Source organism: Aspergillus luchuensis, chromosome 2 (genome assembly GCF_016861625.1).
Source record: "Aspergillus luchuensis IFO 4308 DNA, chromosome 2, nearly complete sequence".
Lineage (NCBI taxonomy): Eukaryota > Fungi > Ascomycota > Eurotiomycetes > Eurotiales > Aspergillaceae > Aspergillus > Aspergillus luchuensis.
In genome coordinates, this window is record NC_054850.1 from 1,620,855 (window position 1) to 1,639,718 (window position 18,864).

General features: G+C 51.9%; 8 protein-coding genes across 8 annotated transcripts; 1 reads left to right on the forward strand and 7 right to left on the reverse strand.

Annotated features, from left to right (window-relative positions):
• Positions 1-58: 58 nt before the first annotated feature.
• On the reverse strand, positions 59-2,516 carry URE1 (urease Ure; the record flags this gene model as incomplete). Its single annotated transcript, XM_041685243.1, has 3 exons — positions 59-319; positions 376-435; positions 495-2,516. 3 exons carry the CDS (start codon positions 2,514-2,516, stop codon positions 59-61), a joined length of 2,343 nt encoding a protein of 780 aa, XP_041539347.1.
• A 1,399-nt stretch (positions 2,517-3,915) lies between these two features.
• Positions 3,916-5,432, reverse strand: AKAW2_20522A (uncharacterized protein; the record flags this gene model as incomplete). Its single annotated transcript, XM_041685244.1, has 3 exons — positions 3,916-4,359; positions 4,418-4,804; positions 5,352-5,432. 3 exons carry the CDS (start codon positions 5,430-5,432, stop codon positions 3,916-3,918), a joined length of 912 nt encoding a protein of 303 aa, XP_041539348.1.
• Positions 5,433-7,387: 1,955 nt separating this feature from the next.
• On the reverse strand, positions 7,388-8,574 carry MCR1 (cytochrome b5 reductase family protein; the record flags this gene model as incomplete). The annotated part of the gene is made up of 4 exons (XM_041685245.1): positions 7,388-7,956; positions 8,014-8,088; positions 8,144-8,423; positions 8,530-8,574. The coding sequence occupies 4 exons, from the start codon at positions 8,572-8,574 to the stop codon at positions 7,388-7,390; spliced, it is 969 nt and encodes a 322-aa protein (XP_041539349.1).
• Positions 8,575-9,876: 1,302 nt separating this feature from the next.
• Positions 9,877-10,903, reverse strand: RPL20 (60S ribosomal protein eL20; the record flags this gene model as incomplete). The annotated part of the gene is made up of 4 exons (XM_041685247.1): positions 9,877-10,029; positions 10,093-10,269; positions 10,341-10,525; positions 10,900-10,903. The coding sequence occupies 4 exons, from the start codon at positions 10,901-10,903 to the stop codon at positions 9,877-9,879; spliced, it is 519 nt and encodes a 172-aa protein (XP_041539350.1).
• Positions 10,904-11,373: 470 nt separating this feature from the next.
• csn12 lies at positions 11,374-12,944 on the forward strand (the record flags this gene model as incomplete). The annotated part of the gene is made up of 5 exons (XM_041685248.1): positions 11,374-11,939; positions 11,990-12,215; positions 12,271-12,332; positions 12,382-12,802; positions 12,858-12,944. The coding sequence occupies 5 exons, from the start codon at positions 11,374-11,376 to the stop codon at positions 12,942-12,944; spliced, it is 1,362 nt and encodes a 453-aa protein (XP_041539351.1).
• Positions 12,945-13,509: 565 nt separating this feature from the next.
• AKAW2_20526A (BTB/POZ domain-containing protein) lies at positions 13,510-14,763 on the reverse strand (the record flags this gene model as incomplete). Its single annotated transcript, XM_041685249.1, has 4 exons — positions 13,510-13,551; positions 13,649-13,922; positions 14,012-14,458; positions 14,543-14,763. The coding sequence occupies 4 exons, from the start codon at positions 14,761-14,763 to the stop codon at positions 13,510-13,512; spliced, it is 984 nt and encodes a 327-aa protein (XP_041539352.1).
• Positions 14,764-15,234: 471 nt separating this feature from the next.
• AKAW2_20527A (uncharacterized protein) lies at positions 15,235-15,603 on the reverse strand (the record flags this gene model as incomplete). The annotated part of the gene is made up of 1 exon (XM_041685250.1): positions 15,235-15,603. The coding sequence occupies one exon, from the start codon at positions 15,601-15,603 to the stop codon at positions 15,235-15,237; it is 369 nt and encodes a 122-aa protein (XP_041539353.1).
• Positions 15,604-15,962: 359 nt separating this feature from the next.
• Positions 15,963-17,387, reverse strand: AKAW2_20528A (ubiquitin-protein ligase RMD5; the record flags this gene model as incomplete). Its single annotated transcript, XM_041685251.1, has 4 exons — positions 15,963-16,181; positions 16,242-17,009; positions 17,068-17,195; positions 17,267-17,387. The coding sequence occupies 4 exons, from the start codon at positions 17,385-17,387 to the stop codon at positions 15,963-15,965; spliced, it is 1,236 nt and encodes a 411-aa protein (XP_041539354.1).
• Between the last annotated feature and the right edge of the window lie 1,477 nt (positions 17,388-18,864).

Below are 18,864 nucleotides of genomic sequence, written 5' to 3' on the forward strand. Positions count from 1 at the left end.
GTCTATACATAAGAAGAAAGCAAACAACCCGAAATCTCCACCCTCAAAGATATCATGCTTAGTAAACGAAGTAATCCTGTGTCAGGGGCAGACTGCCTGCCGGTTCGGCATCGCAGAGCACTCCATCCGCCTCGACACGGTAACTTTCCGGGTCGACGTGCATCTTGGGCATGATGTCGTTGAATTTCATGTCGGCTTTGCCGATGTTGCGGCAGTTTTTGACGGCTTCGACGCGTTTTTGCAGGTTGTAGGATTGGACCACGCCGGCGTCGAGGGAGGCTTGGGAGACGAAGGTGATGGATGTGGAGGGGACAAGGGCCTGGGGGTTTTTGGTTAGTGATGAGGGATTAGGTCTGGAGGGCGGTGGTGACTTACGCCGAATTGGGGACGCATGATGACCGGTTGGACGGTGGGAATGGATGCGTTGGGGTCACCCTGGTTTTCATTAGCATGTGCATCTTTTTGGAGTTTGATTTATAAAAGGGGAGACGTACCATCACTGACACAGCGATCATGCCGCTCTTCACCACCTGCGTTGGCTTCACACCAAACGCGCTGGGCGTCCACAGGACGAGATCGGCGATCTTGCCGACCTCGATACTGCCGATCATATGGGACATACCCTGCGCGATGGCCGGGTTAATGGTGTACTTGCTGACGTAGCGCTTCACGCGGAAGTTGTCGGCACCGGTGCCTTCATCCTCGGGCAGCGGGCCGCGCTGCTCCTTGTTCTTGTGTGCGGTGTTCCACGTCCGCAGGATGACTTCACCGCAGCGACCCATAGCCTGGGAGTCGGAAGACATCATGCTAATAGCGCCAAGGTCGTGAAGAACATCTTCAGCCGCAATGGTTTCGGCACGGATACGAGACTCTGCGAAGGCGACGTCCTCGGCAATGTTCTTGGACAGATGGTGGCAGACCATAAGCATGTCAAGATGTTCATCGAGGGTGTTGAGAGTAAAGGGACGGGTTGGGTTGGTACTACTGGGGAGGACGTTGGGGTGCTCCACAACCGAGATGATGTCCGGAGCGTGACCACCTCCGGCACCTTCGGTGTGGTAGGTGTGGATAGTGCGGTTCTTGAATGATTCGATGGTTTGTTCAACGAAACCGGATTCGTTCAGCGTGTCAGTGTGAATCATGCACTGGACGTCGAACTTGTCGCACAGGTCGAGGCAGCTGTCAATAGCGGCGGGCGTAGAACCCCAATCTTCGTGCAGCTTCAATCCGGCGGCACCAGCATAGATCTGCTCCTCGATGCTTACGCCACCACAGTCGTTACCTTTACCGGTGATACCAACATTGATGGGCAGACGGTCGCAGGCTTGGAGCATCTGGCGCATGTGAACGGGGCCAGGCGTGCAAGTTGTGGCATTGGAGCCAGTCGAAGGACCGGTTCCTCCTCCCAAGAACGTAGTGATACCAGAGGCGAGCGCCTCATCCACCTGCTGGGGGCAAATGAAGTGGATATGAGTGTCGAAACCACCAGCTGTGACGATCTTGTTTTCACCTGCAATAACATCGGTGGAAGAGCCGATAGTCATGCCCGGGGTGACACCATCCATAATATCAGGGTTTCCAGCTTTACCAATGCCCACAATGAGCCCATCCTTGATTCCAATATCAGCCTTGAAGATACCAGTCCAGTCGATGATCAGAGCGTTCGTGACAACGGTGTCCAAAGCATGCTCCGTAGACTTTTCCGAAGATTGACCCATGCCATCTCGAATAGACTTGCCACCGCCGAATGTACACTCGTCTCCATAAGATGTGTAGTCCTTCTCCACACGAACCCAGAGGTTGGTCAGACCCAGACGCACGAGATCACCAGTAGTAGGGCCAAACATGCGCGCATAGGCCTCACGATCCATCGAGAACGGTGTAGGTACCAGCGCGCTATCGGCAGTAGGTTCGGGAACATGGGCGAAGTTCTGCACTTGTAGACGGGCCATGATCTCCTCGGCACGGGCAAGATCGACCTTGCCGGACGCGATGCAGTTACCTCCACGAATAACCTGGTGGCCACCAATTTCCACGAGCGTAACCACCTTGGTGTCTCCGGGTTCGAATCGTACCGACGTACCGGCGGGAATGTCGAGTCGATATCCATAGGATCGAAGGCGGTCGAAGTGCAGCTGCGGGTTGGTTTCGATGAAGTGGTAGTGCGAACCGACCTGAATAGGACGGTCACCCCTGCTCATCACCTTGAGCTTGATTCGCTTCCTTCCCTCGTTCAGGACGATACGTTCGTTCTTCACGGGTATTATCGCTCCGGGCGTCTTCTCGGGTTCATAGTCATCCGGGTCGGGGTCGGGGAAGGCATCTGCTGGGGGAATGGGGAGGAAACTGCCGTAAAGAGCCTTTTCAAGGTCTCCATCGTCGCTACTGATAGGGTTGTGTACGGTCACGAGATAGGTACCGGTGGTGAATGTTCCTTCTACCTGTAATTCGTACAGGGTGGAAACGACAGAGGGGAGAACGTGCCGGCGACCCAGCATGCTCTTTCCGATAGACATGAGATCGGCTACGGAGTATTGTCCATCGCGGATCAGCTGTAATCGGGGAACAGGAGTTAACAGGGATGATCAAGGTGATTTTCTCGGGGTGGTGGACTGTTTACCTCCTGCAGGTTGGACGAGATCAACGCCTACCAAAGATCGTCAGTCATGTTTCCAGCAAATCACGATGCGCATGAAATGGAGCTAATATGCAACATACCGCAGCTTCGGCATGGTTGAGACGAATACCGCGAGCCAGTCGACGCTGAGCCAGGAAGCCCAGCTGAGAGATAACGAGCTTGTCAAGCTGGAGAGAAGAGCAGAAAGTCAGTCACTCCACCTAATTTGAGCAGTTTAGTGCGGCAAATGTCGCAGCATACCTCCTTGGGACCCAAATGCATGCTGAGCTGGCAGTGAAAATGCCCTTGACTTCGAAATCACGGACGTCCTCGCGGGACCAAGAATGAAGCAGCGGACCCAACCTCCGACGCAAGGCGGGTTTTCTGGGGGTGGAGGAGGTGGGCGGGCAACAATATGAGATGTCAAATAGCGAACGCGGACCTTGTTGTTATTTTGGAGGTTGACAGGCCAGAATGGACCAGGGACGCAGGCTCGGGAGAGGAATTTAAACGCCACGGCCGGGGGAGAAAAGGCGCGCCGGATCGGGAGGTAAAAGTGGAAAAGGTGGGGATATCCAGACATTCCATCTTTGGCATCCTCATACTTCGGCGAAACGAGCGAAGCCATTGCCCGATAAGCGGTCGGCAGCTGCTGATAAGCATCACATCGACCTATGGCAGCCCGGCTTGGGCCAGGTGACTAACGGCTTGCAGTCAATCGGGAAACTTCGCTTGGAATTTTGGAACTGAACATCGGCACTCGCCGGCCACTGCAGCCTCCACTTCTTTCCCCTTTCAGTCTAGTCGCTATCAGTTCGCTTCAGCCCAATATGTACCCCGGGGAATGATACCACCGTCGTAACATCTATTCGAGCTAGTATCTACATTCTACATGCTGCTACTGGACTAGTCAATGTATAAGCTGTCATTTAGGTTAAAATTAAGCTTTTCTTTTTCCTTTTTATTCTTTTTTTTTGTCTTCCATTCAAATTGAGTCTTCCATTCAAATTGAACTATCAATGACCCAGCCCCAACTGAATAACACCCCGCAAAGCGCAAAACAGTCAAGACGCCAACAGGTCCTAGGAATGTAAAAGAGATAACACAGCGACCCCAATAGCAATGGCTCCCAACAAATCAATCCGCAATATGCTACACACACAGAGAGTAGTCATATAAAGGGACAAAATTTACATCACGTAGAAACTACCAGTGGCAGTAGACAGGCGCCCAATTCCAATTTGAAACACCAAGCCTTTTCCAGATCAAGATCACCAATCGCCTCATACTGGTCATACTTACTCCTCAGCACCGGCCTCGCTCTTGCGCTTCTTCTTGGTGGCGCGCTTGTTCTCGCCACCTGCAGCCTTGCGAGCAGGGGTCTCTTCCTGCTCCTTCTCCTTGCGAGCAGCAGCGCCGCGCTTCTTCTTCTCGGGGGACTCCTTCTTCTTCTCGCTGGGGGTCGGTGCCTCCTTGGCAGTAGGCTTGCCCTCGCTGCGACGACGCTTGGTGCTGCGCGGGGGAGTGGGCTCCTTGACCGGCTCGGGAGAAGACTCCTCCTCGGACTCTTCCTCGGATTCCTGCTCCTCATCTTCAGACGCCTCAGTGGCCTCGGCGCCCTCAATACCCTGGTGCAGCTGGCTCGCAGCCTTGGCATCGTCCGAGTAAGGGAGACCAGCCTTGTAGGCCTTCACCTTCTCCTTGTAGATGGCAAGGTTGTCCGCATACAGCTTCTTCCAGACCTGTGCGCAAGTTAGCAACGGTGCTTTTCGTGATTTAATAAGCGCAAGTCGAACGTACCTCCTTCTGGGGTTCAGGCATCTCAGCCCAACGGCGAGTACCCTCGTCAGAGACTTCCTTGGGCTTGGCATTGGGACCCAACTCCTCAGCAATACGGGAGCGGTTGTGCTGCATGTAAAGGAAGAAGGGAGTCAAGGCGCGCTTGGGCGCGTTGGGGTCCGGGGGAGCACGCTTGCGCTTCTTCTTCTCGCCCACTTCGGACTTGGCGCCAGGGCTGGTAGCGCGCGCACCAAGCAGACCAGACTCATACAAAGAGCTGGTGATGCCGGTGATGCTGCTGATGTCCAGGGCAGTAGGGGTGCGACCCAGGACAGTGTCGGCATGGTTGAGGTAGGCCTTGGTCAGCTCAGAGACCGCGGCCGACAGTTGCACTAGGCTGGAGACAACCTGCGAATGAATTAGTGGGGCTTGTTGGGGAGCAGCATGGGCGACGGTGCGGATGCCGGAAGTGATGGTATGGATGGCAACGGTGGCACGGGAGATGGGCGCCACCAGCGCCGGGGCAGGCGCTGCTGATGGCGCCCGCTCTGGAGATGAGCGTCCGCGCCGAGCCATTGGGGAGTGGGAAAGGCGTGGCGCGAAACCAAGGAAACGCGAGGTGCGATTACAGAAGCGAAGGAGAGGGGGCAAACAAAGGGAAATCAAAGCCGAAAAGCCAGCTGAGAAGGAAATAAAGCCAGAGAATTCAAATGCGAACACCCAAGGAATAATACAAAGCTGGGTTGAGGGGGGGAATGAAAGCCAAAGGCGTCGCGCAGAGCCCGTCGGGGTGGCCTTTTGTTTACGGACGCGTGGTGGTGAATTTTGGGGGGTGCGAGGCCAGCGCAGCGCCCGTCCACCGTAGCTTAAGGGAAGCAGTCGGCAGGCCGCGCGCGCGCGCCGGAGGGCAAAACGACGGAAAGAAAAGATACATCAGAAAACCAAATTAACTTACACTGTCGCGAGTGCGGGTAAAATCTTCAACGTTAACGGTGACAGTGTCATCCCTAGCCTTGGAATCTTCGCGGCGAGACATGATGGAATGAGCAGACGGCGGGGGGCGGGCAACCACAACGGAACGATTAATGGATGAGATATGGGGGGGGGCGGCGAACACAAGTAATGTTAAGGAAGAAGGGAAAAGAGAGGGAAGGGCGATGACGGGAAGAAAAGAAGATTTTTCGCTCGCTAGCGGGGTCCAGTTTAGCGGGACAAGGCCTCCTAAATACTGCCCCGTTCGCCGCTGGCCTCCCCTCGCTGTTTTGGGCTTAGGGAACTCTTCTTCTCTTTCTTCGGGCTGATCGTCCCTCCCTAATCATAGTGGCCTTTAGGGGGTCTGCCTTCCCTAAACCTGGGCGACTCTCTTCCCCCCTCCCAGTGTCCCAGTGTCTCTAGAGGGCCTTTCCCACTAATTCTCTCAGGGAGGAGGGGCCTTCCTGGTCTTCCACTCTTCTTCTGCTGCTGCTGCAGGGCCCCCCTTGGCACCCGGGCCTAACCTGTTAACCTGAGCAACCCCTCCTCTCACACACACCATCGCCCTGAAACTCGCTGAAACCCACTACTGTACTGTAGCCCGCCGCCACCTGCCCATCTTCCCCCGAACCCTTCCGGCACAGCAAGCAAACAATCCCATCCCCCTCTCTCTCAGAGCCCATGTACCCAACTTTGACAATTCCATTGAAAGAAACACCAATTCTCAACCACATGAAATGAATTCAATAGAAAGAAAAAAAATAACTGCGCATTTGTCGCATAAACTCACACTACTCATAAAACTCATCAACAACCACCCCAACACATAAATATATACCCAATCGCAACCCTGAAAATGTAGATGACAGTACTTACTCCTCATGCTGGTTCAGCCACCCCACACCCGGGCGCATCCGCGAAGCTGCGCACCTACGCAGCAGTAAACGGTCCATCCCACGCAACCCCCTTCCCTTCACCTTCCCCCAAACCCTGGCAAAGTTAGCAGCAACAAACGACCCTACTGCTGTGACTACCCCGCGCGCGCCGCCGCACCAGCACTCTTCAACCTTCTTCCCCCCCGACCTACTACGGGACGGAAGAAATCTTGCATTGCTGTTTAACTTATCTACCATGATGATTGACACGCAGGCGCGCATTTTATGATACATCATATTTGTATTATGTGGGTAGTTATTTTTGTGTGTTCGGGTATCAAAATAATTATCTTCTGATGTACTTCTTGCTCTGATTGTTTCAATTTTAGTTTGTAGTTGATGCCTTGGAAAGTAAGTAGTTGATCTTATTGTTGAGATTTTGGAGATATATTTCACTTACTAGTACCATGATTACTACTAGTACTGAAGTTGATTGTGATGGCGCGACAACTTTTTGATTAAGAACTACTACTATATTACTAGTAGTAGTAGTACTACCACATCTAGTAGTTGTAGCTACAACTGCGATACCATATGCCAAAGATATATATCACCATCGAGATCCCGAGAAATTACTATTATATTCATATCATTGTAGCTAGTACTATTGATCATACATGTGCGAAGGAAAAGATTTCTTTAAACATAATCTCATCAATGGCATTGCTTGAGTAAAGATGAAATAAGTAGTGATGTGTAACTGATCAATTTTGTGCAGCGATTGATTCAGTAAACAAAGGTTTTATCATTCATTTGGTGTGTTTTGCTGGATTTCTTCCTTTGTTCTTGCGGGGCAGGGTTTTGTTTACTTTTCTGCGTAAGCGCATGGGACGCCTTGGTGCTTGTGCTTGTGCTTAGTAGGTCCCCTGCTTATCGTGGTAGTGAGGGGCTGCTTACTCCCCGGAAATACCTCTCGCGCGCTACTTGACCGATCAGGCGCGGCCTGTCTCTTGTAGATTACGGTATGGATCTTTGTGTTTATCGCAAGTAGGTATACATTCTACACGCTCAAATCGTTCTATAATGACATGGCATGTTCTTTCTTCCCTATCAATGATTTATTCTCTCCTCATGTACATCCCATCTAGAACTTGAAGACCTGCTCCTTAGAGTAGCCCAGCTCCTTCAGGATACCGGACAGCTCGCCCTGGTCCGTGGGGCTGTTCTTGGTGCCACTGATGGCCTTGTACATGCCGGGGGGACCGCAGACGAAGATCTTGATGTTCTCCTCCTTGGGCTCGGGGAGGACAGTCTTCAGAAGTTCCTTGTTGATGTAGCCCTTGCCGCCGGTCCACTCCTTGGGAGGGTTGTCCAGGACGTAGAAGGCACGGAAGCGGCGGGGGTAGGTGTTCTCGAGCTCCTCGAATTCCTTCTTCAGGAGGATGTCCTCCTCCTTGACGTTACCGAAGACCAGGGTAACCTTGGTCTGGTCCTCGGGGTTCTTGAAGATCTCACGCGCCAGCTGGTACATGGGGGTAATACCGGTACCACCAGCGATCAGGCAGATGTGGTTGTGCTTGTTGGTCTCCCAGGGGTACTTGACGATGGGGCCCTTAAAGTCCAGGCGCTGGCCGACGTTCATGCTGTGCAGGTGCTCGGACATGGGTCCGTTGGGGTAGACCTTGACGACAAGGTCGATGTAGCCGGGGGTTTCTGCGCCAAGTCAGTAAATGTCAAAAAGTGTTCGAGGCTGAATTGGGAGAGGCATACCCTCATCGCTGGTGGGGGTGTAAGGGCGAATGACAGCCTTGGCGTCGGCGGGCTTGAACTTGGTCAGGAGGGCAGCTGCGCGTTCATGAGTAGGAATTCCGGATGGTTATTTCAGAGCAAGGCGACATACAGGCAACCTGGAGGCCGGAGACAGCTTCCTTGTCCTCGAACTCGAAGCGCAGGCGCTTGGTGTTGTGGTTCAGGACCTCGATCTCGGACAGCTTCAGGTCAAACCATCCTTGGTCACCACCCTTGAAGACCTTGGGGCGGTCGACAACAGCCGGGGCCTCAGCGGTGGCCGAGTTGTAGCGGTAGAGACCGACAGCGACACCGGTGATACCAACGGCGGCGTAGATGGGAGCCAGGGAAGACTTGCCCTTGGGCGCTTCCGTGGAGTACTTGCGGAAGCCCTGTGGTAAGCCGGAATTAGCACAAAATTCGGTCGTCGGTAGAGATCGGGAAGGGCGAAAAGGGTAGGAAAATAACAGCGCTCAGGTGAAGAGAGATGAAGCATACCTGTTTGAGGGGCTGAGCGCAGCGGAAAGCTTGACGAGCGAACATTTTGAATGAATGACAGACACCAATGCGTGCTCAATGGGTGGTGAGAGGAAGAGGGAAGGTCAAGGGAGCAAGAGCGGAGGGAAGAGGACCTTCGGCAAAGGTAATTACTAGTCTCAAGCTCCTCCCTCTCGGACTCCGAGACGCCGTTTCCGCACATGACGCAATGGGGCCGCTCGCGTGCCTGGCGTTTTACTAATTACAAACTGACATTTGATGGACATCTCCATCTTTATGTAACTCTTGTCGATGGATAAATAACTCTTGTCGATGGATAAAGAGTTGAAAATGCTCTATACTGGGGTTATATATCTGGCCTTGTGAACCGCACACTATCATAGAATTCTCCTGAAATAACCCCAGACAGCCCGATGGCCTGTCTTACTGGCCTCCCTTACAGAACATATACTACCTGCAATATGGCCGAGCGCCAGCGGATAAATTCATTTCTGGAATCAAGCCCAGTTTCTGTAGATACTTGACCGAATCCCTGCTTACCTGTCTTTATTTCAGATATAACAGTTTAGAACGCAAGAATAATTGCTGTACTGTGTATGTACGCCAAATGCCTAGCAGGATCTGTTGTCCATAAGCTGTCGTTCTACAGGCCAGATTGTCAAAGGTTTCTTGTGGAATGACTTGGCCCTAATCAAGTGAATAGACTAGACACAAGTAGTGCCACCAATACCTGGAGGATAACGAAGTCATTGAGGCAAGAAGCCATGATGTCAAGCGTGTTATATGTTTTCCCACTGCCACCCTCGACATCCGACGGATATACATGGCTAAACCCGAGCCAGCCAGAAACGCCACCGCGACTAGGCTCTGTCAACGTCCCACAAATATGCCCATAATATTGGAACAAAAAAAATAACGTTCCGCATTCTAGCCTATATTTGCAGGTATTAGATAAACCCAACTGGCAAACAATCTGGGGAAGCATGAATAGGTGAGTATTGCATATATGTATCGAAAACCCTCAAATTGTGGGTTCCGGATGTAGATTCTGGTAAGAATTTCGATCCTCGTGGAATAACAGGACCAGCACTACGCAAAGCGTTCTACGATGTCTACAGTACGCTATGCCCCGTCCAAGAATTAAACAGAAACAATACCCCGGTATTTTTTGATATAACTTGAAAGGGTCGCTGCAGAGGACTTAAAGAGACATAAAAACCATCCGTCCCATTACCTGGGTTGAGGAAACACGCCCTGTCCGCGTGCTCCGTGTCCTTCGTGCATGCTATGGCCATAACATAGTCATTCATCCACACACTCCGATCACCCAAACCCAAAACGTCACATTTACGCGAAAGTAGAGGGACGAGAGTAAGCGAACACCTTCTTGCTGTTGGCAGCACGGTGGGGCAGGGGGAACTTGAGGTTCTTGGAGAGGAGCTGCTTGATGTAGGGGCGGCGGATGCTGTCGGCGTTCTCGATCTCAACAACCTTAAGGATCTGTAGGAGCGTAGTTAGATCGCAGTGTTCCTCGGCAGAAAGAGGATAGGAATCTCAACGTACGTGGATGGAGCCGAAGCGGGCACGGTGACGGGCAGCCATGTCCTGGTAGAGAGCCTCAACAGCCTCGGTGCGGCTCATCTCACGGAACTCCTTGTACATGTTGTGGGTGCCGGAGCGGGAGTCGTAGCGGAGCCAGATACCGAAGTTCTTGACCTTGGTAGGGCGCTTCTCGCTGATCTATTGGAGGAGAGAAAAGACAGGCGTCAGCCAACACTGCCAACTTGTCGCTTTATAACGGCCACACATACCACATTGATGCTGACGATCTCACCGTTGGCCTTCTTGACCTTGCGGAGCTGGGTCAGGAAGTACCAGAACCGGGACTTAGCGACAACAGTGTTGGGCGCAAAGATGCGCATGCGGTACAGCTTGGGCGTGGGGTTAGCCTCGGTGGGCAGGTGACGCCCAATGACCTGGTACTCGGTGAGACGCCCTATGGATCCCAGTCAGCCATGTCCTCCTATCCGATGAGAACTGCCTCGTGCAATGGTTTCAGTCGTTGCGTATATTCCGTGCGAAACGTTGTTGACGGTTGTGCGAGTTGCCGATACTTCTGCGATTATTTCATGTGTGCGCCACGATATCGAAATTTTCGTCCTCCCATATCAGTCGTCCGAAGTTGAATAATCCACCCATCAATCTTGCTTCCAATCAATTCCAATCCAATTTCAATCAAGATTTGTATGATCCGATGTCGCCGAGATAGAATGATGCCGTAAAAAGTCGTTCAACGATCGCAGGGGGAACATCGCAATAGCCGATCCACCATTGGGAAACAATATTGGAATTCTGGAAAATTTCACTCACCCATCTGGTAAATTCAGTCAGTAACAATTTCAATATGTCGATGAGCAGATCAAAAAGGTAGGGCTTACTTTGATTGTTGACGCTGTAGTGGTTAGTCGACGAGAGGTGTGCCGGCTGCTGGACTCGTCGCGGAAAGGAGGATTTTTGGAACAGTTGATTGTGAGCTAGGTTTAGCCCTGCTTAGGGCTAAGCGACCGTGTGGCTTGGTAACCCACCTTGCCTGTTTTGGAACACTAGCCACAGCCAAGGTGGCAGCAGTGATTAGATAACACGGATTCCCTGAGCGGCGCCGCAGTTTCCCCACCTTCGCCCGATCGCGTCCGCGGCTGGCTTCATGGACCTGGAACTCCTGTCAGTGACGCCGATTGTTGGTCTCCGTGGCTCGGACGTACGATCGCCGTGACTGCATGTCCGCTGTTGAACCTTTCCCCTCCTTCCCCGCGACCTACCTCTACATTCTTGCAGTCATCAACCATGTCCAACATCTTCGATGATTTCAAGGAGGGCCAGAAGATCGGCTCTGGCGCCCGCCTGGCGGCATCTCTCTCCCCCGTCGCGACTGCGGAGTACCCCGACCGTCTGAAGTCATTCTACTACTTCTCTAACGCCGTACATGTTTCCGCCGACCTCCGATACTCGCTCTTCCAAGCAAATGGCCTGAGGCTTCCCAAGCAAGAACAGAACTCGTGGGTCGACATCTTTACCGCTTATTGGAAAGCCGTGGGGGAGATTGTCCGATTCGACGACTCCCCCAGACATGCTAGCTGGGTGAAAGTGTTCGATGCGTGGAAGGATACGGCAAATCAATTGATTAGGGGCTACTCGACAGGCAGTCTGCAAGCTTGGACGGTGCCATGCTTGTACTCTGTCGGAAGATATTTGCGGGCCTTCGCCATGAAGGCCGATGCTGAGCTTTCTGCCCAAGACTCCGTCACTTTCGACGATCGCTTTCAGGATGATGCGACGGATGCCAAGAATCCAAAGCTGGAGGAAGCTACACGGGTGCTCAACAGGATGTTTACCTTGTGTCTAAGTGACCGGTAAGCTATCTTCGGAAGTGTTGTGGACATACCATGCTAAGTTTGTTTAGGGCACCGATCGAGGAATCGCGAAAATGGGGCATCTACGACACTACAAACCTGCTGTTCAAGACATACTTCAAACTCAACACTGTTGGCCTCTCCAAGAACTTGCTGCGTGCCCTCAATGCCTCATCTGCCGATCTTCCCGGCTTGGACGCCTTTCCCAAGTCTCATATTGTCACCTTTGAGTACTACGTCGGTGTCATACACTTTCTGGATGAGAATTATGCTGAAGTATGTGTTTCAGTCACCTGTTTTGGGTTCTGTTGCTAATATCTGGATTCAATAGGCTGAAGAGCATCTGTCGTACGCATGGAGGATGTGCAACAAATCTGCGACGAAGAATAGAGAGTCAGTTCTATACATGGCGTCTTCGTGCTATATTGCTGACTACTTCCAGGTTGATTCTCACCTACCTCGTTCCCTGCCATCTTGTCACCACACACACTTTGCCCAGCAAAAAGCTTCTTGCACCGTTCCCTCGTGTAGAGAAGCTCTTCCGTCCATTGTGCGACTGTATAAAAAAGGGAGACCTGGGCGGGTTTGATGCCGCGATGACAGCCGGGGAGGAAGAATTCGTCAAGAGGCGCATATACTTACCCCTGGAAAGGGGACGCGATATCGCTTTACGGAACCTCTTCCGCAAGGTCTTCATCGCCGGTGGATTCGACGAACCCAAGGAAGGACAGCCTCCCATTCGTCGCACACGGGTTCCCGTTGCCGAGTTCGCAGCGGCGTTAAGGATTGGTACTCATGCCGATGATCGGTCCCGCGTAGACATTGATGAGGTTGAATGTCTGCTGTCAAACCTTATCTACAAGGTGCGCATTGAGATGCCCGTAAACCATCGAAACATTGAGCTGACCAGAGTTGTAGGGATTGATGAAAGGATACATTGCCCGTGAACGCGGCATGGTTGTATTGAGCAAAGGTGGCACCGCATTCCCTGGAACGGGGGTCTAGCTCTGCTATCATCCGTCATCGCATCTTCGGTGACGGCCTATCACACTTATCGAACAGTATCGGGTCACCAGTATACCATCGCCCGAAGGGCATTACCCGAGAGCCTTCAAGATCACGGCTATGGCAGGGACGTCTGCAGCGCTGGCCAGCCAGTATTACATGCGCTCCAGCAGGCCTTTGAGCAGCTCCCGTGCAACATGCATATCATAGATGACCGCTTACAGGACCCATACCTCCAACGGCGCTGGTACATGAACGGACGGTATGCCCGCAGTTGCAAGTCGTACAGTAAGTGCTGGTGACATGCCTTAACTGCCTGGCTCGAGCTGAAAACGCTGTAATCTATACCATGATAGATCGATTATAAATACCACATGACCTCATGACAGACACAATCTCGCATTTCTGTATAAATCCCCATAACAGACACATTACTATACAAACATCGCATCAAACAATACATAGCATACACTACTAATCCATCCCAACACAACAATGCCATCCCCTCCCAATACATTATACCAAATAGAACAATCCGCCCAAACCAGCCGGGCTGCATATATCACTAACACGTCCCTTCCCCCCTCGCCGCCTCCTCAAGATCATCCTATAGTAAACCACCCACATTAGCCCTCCGCACACACACACACACACACACACACACACACACCCTTTCACATTGCAAAAGAGAAATCGGAACTCACCATATGATTACACATCGCCACAAACAAATCAAAAAACAACTTCCCCCCACGTTCCATCTCCATCTGCATCGTCCCACTCCGCTTAAACGTTCCCCGACTGCGAATGATCAGCGCCAGATAATGCGCCCGCAGCTTACTCTCCGTATCCGGCGTGTGCATGTACGCGTATCGCGCACTACTCAGGATAATATGGCAGGGGATGTTGGAGTGGAGGCCTTGCTTTTTCAACGAGAGGCGTTTGAGATGCTCGAGGGAGTATTTCTCGGCTGCGCAGCTATATAATACAGTTTCTTGTGTTAGCATGGGATGGGGGTTGTTGATTGATGAATTTGTCTAAGGAGAGGAAGGGGTTGGTTGACGTACTATACTGCGGTGTCGCGGAGGATTTCTGCTCCTACGGCTGGGTGGAAGATGATGGCGCTGGGGTCGGTGGTGTCTTTGGTAGTCTTACTTCTGGTATTAGGAGTAGAGGATGAGGAGGAGGAGGTTGTTGTTTCCAAGTCCCATGTGTTGGTGGATTTGTCGTGGCGGAGACGGGGGTAGTAGTCGCCGCGGTAGAGGTATTCGAGGACGCAGGAGAAGATTTCGGGTTGTTCGTCGGGGAGGTCGATTGTTTTCATGGATTTGGTAGGGCTGGGTGAGGAGGAAGGGGAAGACGACGGGGAGGAAGAAGAGGAGGTGTCATTGTTGGGAGGATTGCAGAGGGCTGCGAAGTAGGGCGAGACGCAGAGGATGTCCTTGTGTGCGGCGAACAGGCGTTTGGTTGGGCCGATGGTGAGGGTTATTACGCCGTGGGAGAGGGAGGAGTTGCTATTTGGTGGAATTGGGGTCTTATGGTTAGTGGGTGCTTTTGATTTTTACTGAAATGGGATAGGGAGAGAAGGGTGTAAGAACCTTCCATCTGGGGGTGTGTCGGGAGGGTGTCTGCTGCGATGGAGACGTCGTGATGCGACGACTGATTGTTCGCGAGATCGCGGTTTGGCCTTGCCGGCTCGGTATCTGGAGGAGAAGCTATCTGGGTGGTGGGAATGTAGGCGTTTTGTGGAGAGGACTCTGGGGCTAGGGCGATGGAGGCCCTGCTGCTGCTGCTGTGGTTGTTGCCGTTGGGATAGCATTGTGAAGGAGGGGATTTGGGGGGGATATGGGATGTAATAGTAGTTGGGGAGAAAGAATTTGACCTTGGAGATGGAAATCAGGGGTTCCTTGCGATTATAAAACTAGTGGTAGTACTGTAGGATACTCGGTGGTAGAGAAAGAGATGGTAAGAACTGGACAGATACATGTATGTTTGACCTCTCCTATTTGGAGTGCCTTCTTTGTCTCTGGAAAGGGGGTTGCTAAACCACAAGCACAGGCCATCCTTTACTCCTCGCAGAGGAAGGGGAACGAGGGAAAAGTCTCCAGCCCTTTTGTCTCCAGATCCTGGTCGAATTTGACGCATTATAGATCAACTCGACCAGGATGCATGTTCCTCTCTGTGCAGGAGGGGACATGGAGAGGGGAAGAGCAGCGAACGCGTAACGGCAGGTACTGCTAGTAATGGACGCGTAAAGTGGTTTTTTGTGCATCGCCAAATGATCGCGCAGTCACGGGAGAGCCATTGGCCAATGATGGCTTCCAGGGGGGAGATTGGGAGGTGGAGACTTGGAGACGCCAGAGCGAATCAGCCTGGCATTCTTCGTTCCGTCCACACCCGCGATCGGCGCAGAGACTCGATGCATCCAAGTTTGTGGATGGCCATGGTTTGTATGGCCAGCTGGGACAGGGTTCTTCCTGGTCATTACTACTCGTTGACTAAACGCAAAAGCATGGCTCGTCGTGTCCAGTTGGTGCGGATGGACGGAATCCACCATCCGTGACTCATGGGTCCATCTAGGAATCATTTGTCTGTCATACCGTCGTACCGGTTGCATCAACAGCCGCTCCTTGGGAATACACACGACACCGTAAGACATTTAGATTTCGCATACAGGGACCCGCTTGCATCCCCTGAAGACAGCCTTTCACTGTGAGATTGTTAGTCTTGTCCTTTCTAAGCTGGAAGGCGTTCAACCTTCGAAGTTGATAGCTCAGATTCCTACCCCGCCGACACACTGGGCAATAAAACGCTGATAATATTATATCCTTTCAAGCATAGTAACGAAACGTTGCGTTATGTACAACCATGTACAACCCAGGTCCTGAGCCTGCCCAACCCATGTACGCCCATACCATAACGCCTGCTTGCAAATTGTGTGACCGACGCCCATTGCGGTGTGGAGATGTGCCTGCACTTATGTCCGCTATATCTGCTGAACTGACCCTGTCGGTCCAACTAGAGGAATACCTTTCTCGCCTCCCGCGGATGACTCTCACTCGGGCAGTAAGGGCACTTGAATCGGCTACCCTTGCACAACCGTTTGAGTGACTCCTCCGCGATTACATGCCCACAGGGCATCATCATGGGAGGATTCTCATCCGTGGTTTGCTCCTTTGATACGGGACATACAAAGATAGAATGGAAGAGATACGACGGGGGTAGCGGGATCTCGACCTATATAGCGCACCAGTCAGCTCATGAAACGTCAGACATGTGCGCATCAACTTGACTTACCGGGAGCTCGTTCTCCGTGGTCCATTCGGTTCGTTTGGCTTTCATGATAGTCTGTAACTTCAACAGCGTCGGCAGCGCAATGGCACCGGCAGTAGCAGCAACATATAGGGGCGAATCTGCTGACAATCCGAGTAGCGAGCAAAACTCTCGTGTGAATGAGTGTGCCACATCGGACCATGCCGACGGATTGTTGAAGATATGGTTGTACGGGGAGTCTCGCAGATTGGGGCAAAAGGCCATTGCACCCATTAGCTGCTGGACCTCGCGCAGATACCTGGGCAAGAATGTGTGAAATTCACGCCTGCCATATTCCAAAGCTGCCTGCCGCCCACCCGGACTGGGTCCTTGCTGATGTTGTCCGCCGTAGAAAAGCCAGACGAATTGCAGCCTGCACAATTCAAACTCAAGGTTACTACCTCTCGCCTCCAAAGCCTCCTTGTTCTCCCTGGACCACTGTATTGCCGGCAGCAGGTTGTTGTTTTCCTTCAGCTCATGAAGAATGTGGTACATAGTGTGGAATTGTTGCCGCACTTCGCCCGGCGGAACTTCGTCGAGATCTAAGAGCGAGGCCGCATTATCTATAGCCCCTATATCTCCTTCCTGCTGCTTCTTCATCGCTTTCTTTTGTGCCATTTCGTTCAGGAACTCTGATGCAACGGAAAACTGTCCTTCTCGGAGAAGGTGCATGGCGATAGCTCTGTTGATAAGGTGTTCTTGGGAGGAAAGGACATCGTGTTCGGTGCTTGGCAAAGGCCGGTCTTTGAATAACTGCGACAGTGAAGTAGTTAACATATGCCATTCACCATAGGAACCCGACGCGTGCTACCTTATCTAACGATTTGGAGTATTTGTTCAGACCACTGTGTGTTTCTTTAAGACTATCGTTGATAGAATCAAATGATGCTTTGACGGGATTCTGGAGCTTAGCCAGTGTAATGGATGCTTGACTGGGATCTGGGATTGTCCGCGTGATCAGTATAGTTCCAGGATCAAGGCCCGCGCAACGTCCGACGAGGCACACGCACCTGCAGCAATTGCATCTCGTGCCGACTGAAGCAAATCTATGGTAGACTGCACGTTCTTGATACCTTGACCGGCCTTGATCTTCTTGGAAAGCCGGTCGTGCTCTTTCTGCACCAGCTCCATGACGGGGCAGACGGGAAAGCGGTGTCCGACAGTTACCGCACCTTCACTAGGCAATCGTTGCAGCCATATGTAGGTGATTCTGATGGTTGTGCTGCTCACCGCAAGATCTGTAATAAAAATGTGAAGCTCGACGACGGAATTGTGAGGTAAATACTCGAATAGAATAGAGTCGCCTTCTTCTCCAGGTCATCGGAGCATATGGGCAGGTGAGGAGGAGAACGGAGCGGCAACCAGCCCAATTACGACATGAACCATCACGTGCATCTATCCGGGTGCCCCGCCCGCAGCCCGTTTGCAGTCAACTTTGCCCAATGACATGATCTAGATCACTCCAATGCAATCTATAACTGATTGCTGTCTACTAAACAAAGGTCATTCGTGAATCCTAGTACCCCTCTTAAGACGCTAAGCTTCTGGCTGTCACTGAACTTCAACAGTGATTTGAATAATGAACTCGCAATGAGTACGGCCTCGGATTTCCAGTCACACTCTGAAATTGCTTTTCCCCTCACTAATGCAGTGAGATGCCGCCTTACGTTGCCAGCTCACAAGTAGCTAACCAACCAACGAGTCAAGAAGAGAACTCGAGTCACTGAGCAAGTAGAGATCCGTGCCTTACCCGAACAGCCTGTATGAATGCCTCTGCTCCACTTGTCAGAGACCATGCTCGAATCATACTGGACGCTTCCCACCCACTCAGTCTTTCAGGCCCTCTTTGTCCTGCGACATCGGGTGTTCGAAGCACACGCTCGCTAATCATGCTGGTCCGCTTCATTTCTGGAGCCTTAGCAGGTACTTGTCGTCTGCATTACCAAGGCCCAAGGAGATAGGCACATCTCCGTACCTTCAAATCAAAAGCCAATATCAACTGCGAATTCAGTGTGAAGCATTCAGAAGGGACCACAACAAAGGTGTCTCTCCAATACGCCTTTTCTGTCAACATGGTGTCTCTCCTCTGAGGCTCTTGGTTTTGGACAGGCTTCCAGATATGTGGCGAGAACGAGTGATTAGTCTAGGCAAGTCTCACTTTTTGTCGCGGTGAAGTAGCTCTGCCCGCGCCGAAGGATCCCTATTCACGAATGTTGTCTATACTAGATGTCCACCACAGCATAGCATTCATTATGTGTACAAATGCCTTGGTGTAGCAAAATGTACGGCTCGGTCAAAGATGCCAACTCAAAGCGCAATCACTTTTTCGTAGTTATCAAGCCATCCAACCAAGCTCGTTATGTTCGGGAATATGACTGGGTCCAGTAATCGTAGTTCCAAGGTGACAGTAGTGGGTTTCCCGTATGGCAGAACATGGCTTAGATATCGATGGACTGCACCCGACTCGCTCAGGAACCCACATACACCAAGTTTCACCGGCACAGCGGATATTGCCAGATTGAGCAGACAAGAAAATATGGATTGTTCCTATATGATTGTGAAAGGGTGTCGGTAACTCCCTCGTGAAGCAGAATAGTCACTGTAGGAT